This window comes from Oncorhynchus clarkii, chromosome 1 (genome assembly GCF_045791955.1).
Source record: "Oncorhynchus clarkii lewisi isolate Uvic-CL-2024 chromosome 1, UVic_Ocla_1.0, whole genome shotgun sequence".
NCBI classification, from domain to species: domain Eukaryota; kingdom Metazoa; phylum Chordata; class Actinopteri; order Salmoniformes; family Salmonidae; genus Oncorhynchus; species Oncorhynchus clarkii.
In genome coordinates this window covers 33,011,094-33,024,229 of record NC_092147.1, presented here as the reverse complement: position 1 = coordinate 33,024,229, position 13,136 = coordinate 33,011,094, and the positions used below count along the sequence as shown (strand labels likewise).

At 42.6% G+C, this 13,136-nt stretch overlaps 1 protein-coding gene across 1 annotated transcript in view; it reads left to right on the top strand.

Moving 5' to 3' along the window:
- The window catches only part of LOC139406227 (IQ motif and SEC7 domain-containing protein 3-like), a 47,531-nt gene extending 34,855 nt beyond the window's left edge, over positions 1-12,676 (top strand). Inside the window, exons 10-15 of the mRNA XM_071148717.1 lie at positions 1,119-1,250; positions 7,756-7,855; positions 10,157-10,315; positions 10,675-10,770; positions 10,851-10,894; positions 11,675-12,676. Of these exons, the coding sequence (XP_071004818.1) occupies positions 1,119-1,250; positions 7,756-7,855; positions 10,157-10,315; positions 10,675-10,770; positions 10,851-10,894; positions 11,675-12,133 (990 nt within the window). The 3' untranslated portion in view covers positions 12,134-12,676. The remainder of the gene's footprint in view (positions 1-1,118; positions 1,251-7,755; positions 7,856-10,156; positions 10,316-10,674; positions 10,771-10,850; positions 10,895-11,674) is intronic.
- The last annotated feature ends 460 nt before the right edge of the window (positions 12,677-13,136 follow it).

The following is a 13,136-nucleotide window of genomic DNA, read 5'->3' as shown; positions in this document are numbered from 1 at the left end:
CCATTTGGAAGACTCATTTGCGACCAAGCTTTAACTTCCTGACTGATGTCTTGAGATGTTGCTTCAATATATCCACATAATTTTTCCGCCTCATGATGCCATCTATTTTGTGAAGTGCACCAATCTCTCCTGCAGCAAAGCACCCCCACAACATGATGCTGCCACCCCCATGCTTCACGGTTGGGATTGTGTTCTTTGGCTTGCAAGCCTCCCCCTTTTTCCTCCAAACATAACGATGGTCATTATGGCCAAACATTTTCTATTTTTGTTTCATCAGACCAGAGGACATTTCTTCAAAAAGTACAATATTTGTCCCCATGTGCAGTTGCAAACCGTAGTTTTTTTGGCGGTTTTGGAGCACTTGCTTCTTCCTTGCTGAGCGATCTTTCAGGTTATGTCGATAAAGGACTCGTTTTACTGTGAATATAGATACTTTTGTACCTGTTTCCTCCAGCATCTTCACAAGTTTCTTTGCTGTTGTTCTTGGATTGATTTGCACGTTTTGCACCAAAGTACGGTCATCTCTAGGAGACTGAACGCATCTCCTTCCTGAGTGGTATGACGGCTGCGTGGTCCCATGGTGTTTATACTTGCGTACTATTGTTTGTACAGGTGAACGTGGTACCTTCAGGTGATTGGAAATTGCTCCCAAGGAAGAACCAGGCTTGTGGAGGTTTAAAAATGTTTCTCTGAGGTCTTGGTTGATTTCTTTTGATTTCCATATGATGTCAAGCAAAGAGGCACTGAGTTTGAAGGTAGGCCTTGAAATACATCCACAGGTACACCTCCAATTGACTCAAATTATGTAAATTAGCCTATCAGAAGCTTCTAAAGCCATGACATTATTTTCTGGAATTTTCCAAGCTGTTTAAAGGCACAGTCAACTTAGTGTATGTTAACTTCTTACCCACTGGAATTGTGATACAGTGAATTATAAATGAAATAATCTGTCTGTAAACAATTGTTGGAAAAATGACTTGTGTCATGCACAAAGTAGGTGTCCTAACCGACTTGACAAAACTAGTTTGTTAACAAGACATTTGTGGAGTGGTTGAAAAATAAGTGTATGTAAACTTCCGACTTTAACTGTATGTGTGTGTGTGTGTGTTTTTCTGTAGATCCTGTCTGTGCCCCACCGTAGGCTGGTCTGCTGCTGTCGTTTGTTTGAGGTGGCAGACTTCAACAAACCTCTGAAACAGAAACTGGCGAACACCCAAAGAGAGGTGTTCCTTTTCAACGACCTCATACTGGTGAGAACACACACAATCACACACACACGCACTCATGGACACATGCACACACACACCCACACGTTAAAGCATGACCAGTGTTTATTTAAGTGATAATGCCCGAGAAGCTGGTGTTTGAAGGATATATTGGCAGTGGTGTTGTTAGGCCTGGAAAACCGTGCCAATATATCCTCCAAACACCGGCTTCTCGGGCATTATCACTTTTATGCAATGGTACCAACATAATCAAATAATGATTTTCATTAAAAACATTATTCTGATGAATTTATTCATACTTTTCTTCCTTTCACAAGATATAGTCCCAAAACAAATTTAGGGTTGCTACCCAAGGCTGGTCGTTCGTTCTATTGGTTCGGTTGCCAGAGATGCGACCCAGTTGTTCAGTCTTTTTGTTCTGTTTCTATGGACGCGACCCAGTTGTTCAGTCTTTTTGTTCTGTATCTATGGACACGACCCAGTCTTTTGTTCTAAATCAGTGGTCATCAACCGTTTCTGAGTCAAGATCACTTTCTGAGTCAAAATGCTGAGATCTACCGCTCTGATTTTTTTATTAACATGACTTAAAAAATGTAAGCCTATGCAACATTAACCAATTAAAAACAGTACTGTAGCAATGAGGTTGGTGCAGTAAGCTATAGGCCCAATACATTATCACCACATACTGGCTTTGCTTGAATTTACCTGCCAATGCATTGTTGTTCAGGACATTTAAAAAATATATATATTTCAAATCTTGAGGTAGGCTATATGATCACACCGGTAATAGATCCATTGTTCTATTACTTGTGAGCCACAGCTGAGTGAAAATACATTTAAATAATTAGCTTTTTATTTTACTGGGCTGATGGTGGTTGCATCTGATGGTCAGTCTCAGGGAGAGAGCAGCAGACTGAGGCTCTGTCTCTCAACATCCCTCCGCTCTCCCTTTCCTCCACTGACCAAAAGGGGACACTGTCTTCCAGCTGATGGCGAAACTCGAGTCGCACTGCATTATTTCTGCCTCATGGACAAATTCATGTTGTTACTCCTATGAACAGAGAAAGTTAAATATTCCTTGATATTAAAAATTATCCAAGCCGCTAATAATAACAACAACGCAAGCCTATAGATGCACTTTCCTATTCATTCATTACTGCTGCACTGCTTGTTGTAGCGCTCAGTGGAAATAGGAAGAACGCGCATTTTATGGGTTATAAAAGTGTTGAATACAAAGTGTTGACAGTGCTGAGTGAGAACTTAAATATGAACTCTCATAAAAACAGCAGCTCTTTGCTGTATTCGTTGACAGTCTCTCTCTAGTTAAGGTTTTAAACGTTTTGAAATCTCACAGTATCAATTTTGCCGTAGCTTTCTTTTACGCCTCCTACGTTACTGCAGATTTGGTCATCTGAGCAATCTGATTGGCCAGCGGTACGCATAGTGTACTTGATTTCCTCTCCAGGCCCACCGGGAAGGCAGAGTTTGTACCTTCAGACACATGAAATGTTAACAGTTTTCCTACCCGGCGCCCAGGGCTGCACCTACCACCAACAGCCTGAGACTAATAAAACAAATTAGGAACACAAAGGCTTTATCTTTGGGTTTATGTCACGTTCTGACCCTAGTTCTTGTGTTATTTCTTTGTTTTAGTTGGTCAGGACGTGAGTTGGGTGGGTATTCTATGATTTGTGTTTCTAGGTTGGGTTTCTTGTTTGGCCTGATATGGTTCTCAATCAGAGGCAGGTGTTAGTCTTTGTCTCTGATTGGACCATATTTAGGTAGCCTGTTTTCTGTTGGGGTTTGTGGCTGGTTGTTTTCAGTCTCTGTGTGTCTGCACCAGATAGAACTGTTTCGGTTGTCACTTTGTTATTTTGTATTTTTGAAGCGTTCAGTTGTTTATTAAAAAGATGAACACTAACCACGCTGCGCTTTGGTCCTCTCTATCTCCAGACGACAACCATTACAGTTTATTACAGAAATATTTGGCGATCGACTAGAAATGCCTTGGAGATCGACAAGTCGACTGGTTGGTGACCACTGTTCTAAATGTTCCATTGCCATACTGGCTGGGAACGTTCTTATGGCTTGCTTGCTAGCTAGACAACTACGGCTAACTTACAGTCACGTCAAACAGTGCAAACAGAATAACAACAGTAGCTGCATTTGTTTAAGCTGTTTTCTAGTGATATTTATTTGGATAATTCCATAATAATGAGCTAATGAGGCACGATTTCGCCTGGCATAGAAAATGTACTCTCTGTTAGGTAAGGTGACCAGATGTCTGAAATGAAAACCGGGGACATTTCCAGTTCGGTGGTCAATATATAATTAAAATAGCCAATGTTATATTATCTATGAAATAAAAAAGGGGGACAATTCCGGTTTCATGTATTTAGTCGTAACAGGCCCACTGTGATAGACAGAGAAAACAACTATATTACAGAAACACTACAGACAAGACAGAACTGTCAGATCTGAACAGCCATTCAGTGGTCCTGCTAGAATAAGAGCAGAAGAGAACATGAGCAAAATTGAAAAAACAGACAATAGTAAATGTGAAATACTTAACATAATAAAGAAATAAGATGCTGATGAGATTGGTAACTACATAATATACTTATACCAACCTAATATGTATATTTCTCGGAAGAATGTATCTTCATCAGGATTGCTCTGTCTTTGGCCAGCTTCTCCATGAACTCCTGGCAGGGGAGGTTGAAGTTTATCTTCACAATAAGCATGGCCTTGATGGTAGTAACAGTGAACCTATTTCTTGCTGCTGTCCATAGATCATTAATTTGGGAGAACACTCTCTCGACTGGTGCATTACTTCCAGGTAAGCACATGACAACAGACGCTAATCTAGCCAGGTTAGTGTGTGGGATGTCATTCTCTTTGAAGTGGGTAACCACCGTGCTCCATCTCTGACTAAGTGGTGTCTCAGATGTTTTCCATTCTTCAAGCGATCCCCCTTTAGGAACTCTTGCAGGCCAGTAATCTCGTCACACAATGCATCCTCATTGATGGTCACATTGGGGTATTTTTCCTGCAGTGTGCCTGCTGCCTTCTGGATCTGTTCACACTGAGGTTGCCTTTTTAAAAGGAGACCATGTAAATCGTTTAGATTATCTGTGTGCTTTCCCCATGCTTGCAAGTAGTTCACAGCCGTAGTGAAGAATGGTTGGGATGTTTTGAGAAAGCTCTCTTTAGAAATGGCTCCATTTTCCTCTAGCTCTTTCAGAAGTCCTCTGACCAAAACTGGAATGAAGTTGTCATCATCTCTTGCAGAGAATTTTGCCTCAACGTTTCTCAGAATTGCAGCTGACTCCACAGCACAGTGGTCCTGGCCTCCAAGCATCTTGATCGTGTCACTGAATACGGTCAAGTTTCCATGGACAAAGGCCAGCCAAAGTTCAGTCAGTGGACCTTCGAACATTGTTCACAGAACAACAGGGCATTTGTCTTCAGAAAGAAAAAAGGATTTCAATGGCACATTTCCAGCACTCTATCTAGAGCAGGGAGCATGGACATCCATTGCTGTGTCCTAAAATGTTATGGTACTCCTGGCCAACAAACTCACAAAAGCCCTTCAGTCTTTCTACTCTGACAGTGAAAATATGAACATATCCAAATATCTTTGTGAGCAGGTACTCAACATCATATCCAAAGCTGTTCTGGCTGTGTTACAAGTGATGTGGGCAGGACAACCGAAGCCAATCACCTCCCGCTGCAGAGAATTTTTAACTTTGGTATGGACATTGACCCTCCCCAGCCTATTCAGCCCTCCAACGTTGGTATTTGTTGTCGGCAGAGAATGTTTTCCAGGTTACATTTTTGGATGACCACCAGGACCTCGGCTGCAATTTCCAATTTCCTCCGGCTGTTTCTCCATTCAATTCAACAAAATCAAGCAGTTTTGTTTCCACAGATGTGCTGCCATCATATATCTTACATATCTGACTACTATTGGCAGCAGCTTTAAATGTCCATGATTGGACGTATCAATGGACAGGGACACAAATTCAACCTGGTCTAGGTCCTGTGTTAGCAAAGTAGTTGCCCATGTTGCTAACACGTTACTCACTATGGCGTCACATTTTGTCCTAGCACATGTAAAATTTGGCTCACAAAGCTTCCATGTCAGTTGTGCTGTGCAGTCCATAGATCTGTAACTATGATTGTGTCACATAGTGTGGTATGCAAAGACACCCTCCTGCACAGCTAAACCATATTGTTCTTGGGAAGGCTCTACCTTCTTGAAGAATGTGGTGACAGAGGGCATACCAACACGGCCAATCAGAGAGGCTTTATGCTTTTTCGGCTGCTGATTTTCTACCACTGCCGTTCTTCTCCGGCTGACAATTGAAAGAGAGGAATTACAAAGGGTGCAGTGAACAATTCTATCGTCTTGACCTGAGCGTATAAATGGAAATTCTCTCATGTTTTTCATAAAAAGTGCATTTCCGTTTCTTGGAAAGAGTCATTGTATCTCCTCTGTCTGTTCTTGTGTCACTCTTCTTACGCTCAACTTTTTCTTCTCCTCTTTTCTTCACTCGTCTTCCTTTCCTTCTCTTCACCTTTCCACCTCACTCTTCTACACTCTCCTTCCTTCACTCTTTTTACTCCCTTAATTTTTCCTTCTCCTTTCTCTCCAATCTGTATTAATAAACAACATAATATTAGATAAAATACTTTGGTTAACAGATTCCCATTGCTTGCCTCATTTTTGTATTTATCTCAAAAACATTGTTTGGAATAATAAATTGGCAGGCTCTGTAACCATATCTTTACCTTTCCTCCTCTGTCTCCTTCACTCTTCTTCCTCCTCTCCTTCCTCTCCACTACTAATGTTATCCATGAACATTTCTAAATATATTGTAACGACCCTGGGTTTATAAGCGCGGAAATCGACCCTGCCGTTTGAGCATGCTTTTGCGGCACAGTCGATAGCGCGCCGGACCTCGAGGTCGAGGGTTCGAGACCTACTCCCTGCTGTTTCATTACATTGGTGTCAGAAGTGATCGTACCTCGCATCCACGACAGTGCGTGTGCTTGGCCGCTGAGAGCGTTCCTGGAAGACGTAGAGCCGCGAGGACGCGCTCTTTGAAAGAAGGGAGTAGTGTAACGACCCTGGGTTTATAAGCATGGAAATCGACTCTGCCGTTTGAGCATGCTTTTGTGGCACCGTCGATAGCGCGCCGGACCTCGGGCTAGAAAGTCGAGGGTTCGAAACCTACTCCCTGCTGTTTCATTACAATATTTTCACACTACTTATTCTAATTCCAAACCATTAAAATTGTAATCTACAAAAATATTCTCAGAATTAATTGTGCATTCATTTAATATAATCATATTTTCAAAATATCCCGTCCACTGCATGTTTACATGTGAACGTTTTTTAACCTAGCTACCATAACAGTAGCTAGCTAACTTAACGTTAGTCTACATAGCTAACGTTAGCTAGCATAACCTATTTAAAACCTTATAGAGCAGATCATCTATCTATATAATACATTGTTACATAACATCACTAGCTATTATCTCAAACAATTTTAACTTACCTGGCTTGAAAAGACGTTTCTGGTGATGTTGTGGGTTCACTTGACACTTGCTAGCTTCTGGCCGAGTTTTCCACAGCAGTTTTCTCTAAAACTATCGCGAGCAAGTAGTTAGTAGAAGAAGAAGAGTGAATGAAGCTGTATAGCGAGCAGCCCCCTCTGCTGGACAAAACAAGCACAACGCGATTGAGACGTCAACCGGTAGGCTGTGCTGCCCGTTCTTTCTTGCCAAGTAAAATATTTCACTTTGCGGTCTGTTTTTAACGGTTAAAAACGGTGACATTTCCGGGGACAGCTCCACCAAAAACGGGGACTGTCCCCGGAAAAAGGGGACGTCTGGGCACCCTACTGTTAGGACACTAACGTTATTCAGAGGAGCTAACCAACAGCACAATTAACACAATACCTTCAAACTGAAGATGAAAATACTGCAAACTAGCTGCACTTCGTTTCGTTGTACCTTTTTCAATTGACATTTCTTTATATATATCCATAAAAATTATGCCAGCTGATTCATGACTTCGACTGGCTGAAAACGCTGCCTGCCTCTCTCGTCCCGACTCCCGATTCCAACACGTTCATTTCCATGGGACAGTTGGATATCGAATTTGAATATTGAAAAAACGTTGCAAATGTAGGAGAGACAGACAGTAAGGTTTATACAAATATCCGCTGTTGAAAACTAAATGTTAGTCTAAAAGAAATGTGAGATGACGTCTAAATGGAGATCAAGTTCATTTAATTGTCTGGCTGGGCTGATGAGACACTGGATGGCGCAGTCAAATCGAACGGTCATAGATTTAGCCGGTGGTAATTTGTGGAATAGACACCGGCTGGAATGCGCTTTTAACCAATCAGCATTCAGGATTAGACCCACCTGTTGTATAATTGTGTGCGTATGTGTATGCGCACGTATGCGTGTGTGCTCACTGTATGGCTTATGTCCATTCTGTTGTCTCCTCACACAGATCCTGAAGCTGTGTCCAAAGAAGAAGACTTCTGCTTCCTACACCTTCTGTAAAGCCATGGGTCTACTGGGCATGCAGTTTCACCTCTTCAGCAATGAATGTAACTACTACAACTACTACAACTTGCTACTACTACTATAACTACTCTACTACTACTACTACTCTACTATTGCTACTACTACTACAACTACTACTACACTACTACTACTAGTAGCTCCCGAATGGCGCAACGGTTTAAGGCACTGCATCTCAGTGCTATAGGTGTCACTACAGATCCTGGTTCAATCCTGGGCTGAATCACAACCGGCCGTGATCGGGAGTCTGATAGGGCGGTGCACAATTGGCTCAGCGTTGTCCGGGCTAGGGTAGGGTTTGGCTGGGATAGGCCGTCATTGTACAATTGTAAGAATTTGTTCTTAACTGACTTGCCTAGTTAAATAAAGGTTAATAAATACTATTACTATCACTACTCTATTATTATTATTACTACTACTAATCTACTACTCAACTACTTCTACTCTACTATTATTACTACTACTACTACTACTACTACTACTACTACTACTACTACTTTACTGCTACTACGACTATTACTACTACTGCTACTCTACTAGTATTATCACTACAACTACTCTACTACCACCACTACTCTGCTACTACTATTACTACTACTCTACTGTTATTATCTATTATCATCACTATTACTACTATATTATTATTATTACTACTACCACTACTAATCTACTACTCAACTACTTCTACTATACTACTACTACTACTACTTTACTACTACTACTACTACTATTACTACAACTACTACTGCTACTCTACTAGTATTATCACTACAACTACTCTACTACCACCACTACTCTGCCACTACTATTACTACTACTACTACTACTACTACTCTACTACTTCTACTCGACTATTATTATTACTACTAAGACTACTTTACCACTATTACTACTACTGCTTCTACTATCACTATTACTACTACTCTACTATTAGTATCACTACTACTACTCTACTACTACCACTAATATGCTACTACACTTATTATTACTACTACTACTACTACACATCTACTACTGCTCTACTACTACTACTACTACACTACTACTACTACTACTACTACTACTCTACTACTATTAGTATTACTACACTACTACTACTACTACTATTCTACTCTATTATTACTACTACTACTACTACTACTACTCTACTATTATTATTACTACTACTACTACTACTACCACTACTCTGCTACTACTACTTCTACACTACTACTATTACTACTCTACTACACCTACTACTACTCTACTACTATTACTACTCTACTACTGCTACTACTATTGCTACTACTACTACTACTACTGCCACTACTATTGCTACTACTACTACTCTACTACTACTACTCTGCTACTACTATTACTACTACTACTACTGCCACTACTATTGCTACTACTACTACTACTACTACTACTACTACTACTATTGCTACTACTACTACTACTACTACTACTCTACTATTATTATTATTACTACTACTACTACTACTACTACCACTACTCTGCTACTACTACTTCTACACTACTACTATTACTACTCTACTACACCTACTACTACTCTACTACTATTACTACTCTACTACTGCTACTACTATTGCTACTACTACTACTACTACTACTACTGCCACTACTATTGCTACTACTACTACTCTACTACTACTACTCTGCTACTACTATTACTGCTACTACTATTGCTACTACTACTCTACTACTACTACTACTCTACTATTATTACTACTACCACTACTACTACTCTACTACTACTACTATGACTCTACTACTCTACTACTACTCTACTACTACTACCACTACTACTACTACTCTACTACTCTACTACTACTACTCTACTACTACTACTACTACTCTGCTACTACTATTACTACTACTACTCTACTACTACTCTGCTACTACTATTACTACTACTACTACTCTACTATTATTATTACTACTACTCTACTACTGCTATTACTATTATTACTACTACTAGTACTACTACTAGTACTACTACTACTCAACTATTATTATTACTACTACTACTACTCTACTACTACTCTGCTACTACTACATCTCTACTATTATTATTACTACTACTACTACTCTAAAAGTACTGCTACTACTACACTACTACTACTACTCTACTACTACTACTACACTACTACTACTACACTACTACTACTACTAATACTACTACTGCTATACTATGCTATTACACTGTACTGCCCCATACATAACTAACTATGAGCGGTGACATTATCTGTCCAGAGTCCTACTATGCCCATGGCATCGCCCTTCTGGTTACATAGCTAACTGTTTTTGTGTGTGTGTGTGTTCAGACTATGCTCATGGCATCACCATGTTGAGTCCGTTCTCTTCAGAGAAGAAGCAGCTGGTGAGTTTCTGCTCCCCCAGCGGAGAGGAGCTCAGGAATTTCACAGAGGAGCTACGTGAGTCCATCACTGAGGTCAACGAGATGGAGCAGATACACATCCAATGTGAGCACACACACATACGCACGTACGCACGCACACACATACGCACGCACGCACACACACCATACGCACGCACACACACGCATACGCACGCACAACACACGCACAACACACACGCATACGCACGCACGCACACCACACACGCATTCGTACGCACACCACACACACACGCATACGCACGCACACCACACGCCCACACACGCATTCGCACACACACCACACACACACGTATACGCACGCACACCACACACACACGCATACGCACGCACACCACACGCACACACACGCATTCGCACGCACACCACATGCACACACAAGCAGGCTCTTTATGTAATTATATGGTCATATCTCGCTGTCTGTAGGGGAGCTGGAGAGAGAACAGGGGGTGCAGACTCACACTCCCCACACCAATGGAGGACAGATGGACACACTCAGTCGACACACAGGATCACCCACTGGTAACAAACACAAAGTTAGCGACTAGCATCCACACATCATGCTGTGTATCTGAGTGTCACTTGTGTGTTTCTGCCCTCAGCCCAGCAAGACCTGTATGACAAGACTGGCAACAACACTGTGGAGGTGAGTCACATACACACTCTGCCTCAGGTAAGTGTATGTGTGTTAGCAAAGATGCACACAGGCGAGGAGTAGGGAGACCCTCCTCAGCTCCCTCCAGCTCTGTGTGCCTCATAGCGACACAGCTGCAACTGGAGGGATAGCTTTAGCCATCAGCCTTCTGCTAACAGAGACCAGTAATTAGCTATTAGCCACCTGCCAATGCACGATTAGCTATTAGCCTCCTGCTAGTAGGGAGTTAGCTATTAGCCTCCTGCTAACACAACATCTGCCTCCCAGCCGTCATAAGCTTTTCTAAGCCCTGCTGGCTTGCTAGAAAACCATCTCCATGGCAAGACTCAGAGTTAATGTATGTGTGTGTCTGTGTATGCATGCACATGTATGACTCAAGCCCAGTTCCTCCGCTCTAAATACCCTCTCTACAGACCTGGCAGCCCCAACCCCTAACTCTTAGTCAGTCCTTTAGCATTGCATATCTCTGTGTTGGGGAGACACCATGCCCTCGGTGTCATCTCCCCCCACACACTCATCCCTCTCCACACACACTCCTCCTCCTCCACACACGCACGCAAACTCACACCCACCCACTGGAGCCCAAATGTTGACCCTGAAACGCCCTTCCACCCAAACACAGGTGTGTCTCTGGGCTGGTGTGTGTGTTAGCATGCGTTCACTCCCTGCATGCCTGCATGCTGCCAGTGTATCTAACCCACCAGAGGGCTGCTGTAGGCTGCATTCAGGCTGGTAACTCCTCATGCCATTCTCTGGCTGTTTCTAAACTAGGTGTCAATTCACAATAGGCTGCTGCAGACCTACCACATGACCCAGCCCAGCCCTGATAGGCTGCTCCAGACCTACCATGTGACCAGTCCTGACTCCACCCAACTGGCTCTGGCAGCACCGGCCATGCTAAGTGCCACCCACCCCGGAGAGTTCCGCCCAGACACCCTCATTCAATGCCAGCAGATCGTCAAGGTGATCGTCATGGACCAGAGCGGCTGCGGGAGAATGGAAGCTTTCCTCAACCAAGGAAGCCCCGCCTCCCACCACCGCCTCATCCAATCAGCGATGTCCACGCCAGTACGGGTCAGAGAGGGATCTGAGCCCCCTCTGCCTCCCCCTCCTCCCCCCTACAACCACCCCCACCAGTACTGTCCCCCCGACTCCCCCTGCCCTCTCTCACACACCCTGCCTCACCCCCTCCGCAGACGCAACTCTAGTGGCTCCCGCAGCCTCGTCTGACATATGACCCCCTCACCCCTGACCCTACCACACCTTATCATGCGCCCTCTGACCTTTTGTTAAACGGTCATGTACTGTATTGGTGAAACACACACAACACAAACACTCATAGACAAAGATAGAGAAAAGGTGAGACGAGGAAGGGAGGAAGAGAAAGAGGGCGGGAAGGAAGTCGTCTGAGAGAAAGGGAATAAGCCGATAAAGCGAGTGGGAGATAATAGAGAGGATTCAAATCAATATAAAATCAAAGTCATCTAATGATTTCATGTGTATTTTTGAATAGGATGTCATTTTGACAACATTTCTAAACAGAGATTTTCTAATCATACAGCTCTTGTGACACAGTGTCATCTGTACATATCTATATCTGTTCCTGACTTTAGAAAGAACAATTTAGGATACAACCTCTCACCACCTGATCCCCGACTCTAACCCTGCCCTGATGTCACACAGCTGATGGACCACACAGATCTCCTCCATGTGTTGAGCTGTCTGGACATGGAGACATGTCACCTCAATGACATCATCAACATCATCTAGGGTTTTAGCACACTGTGTTTTGGTGATGTGTGGTAAAATATGATAATCAGATGCTAATAATACTTTTGATCGTGAAGAAGTGAGTATGTCTGAGTAGCAGGGAGGGAAGAAGTGAGTATGTCAGATTTGCAGGGAGGGAAGACTGTTTCTCCTGACTCCTGGCTTACAGATGATTACAATCTGTATTTCTATTCGTAATGTTAGACTTCTACCCTGATTAACATATCTGCGTGTGCATGTGTGTTTGAGAGTATAAGGGTCTGCCAGTGTATGTGCGTGTGAAAGGGTGTGTCTGTGTGTGCTTGTTGCATGTGTGTGCGAATACCATTGTTCTATTCTCTGAGGTTTTGCTACACTGGTCCAAGCCTCACACTCAGGAAGATACCAGTACTGACGACAAACTGTTCAACATTCTAACTTATTGTTTGATCAGTAATAACATGAACATTGTATGTTATTGACC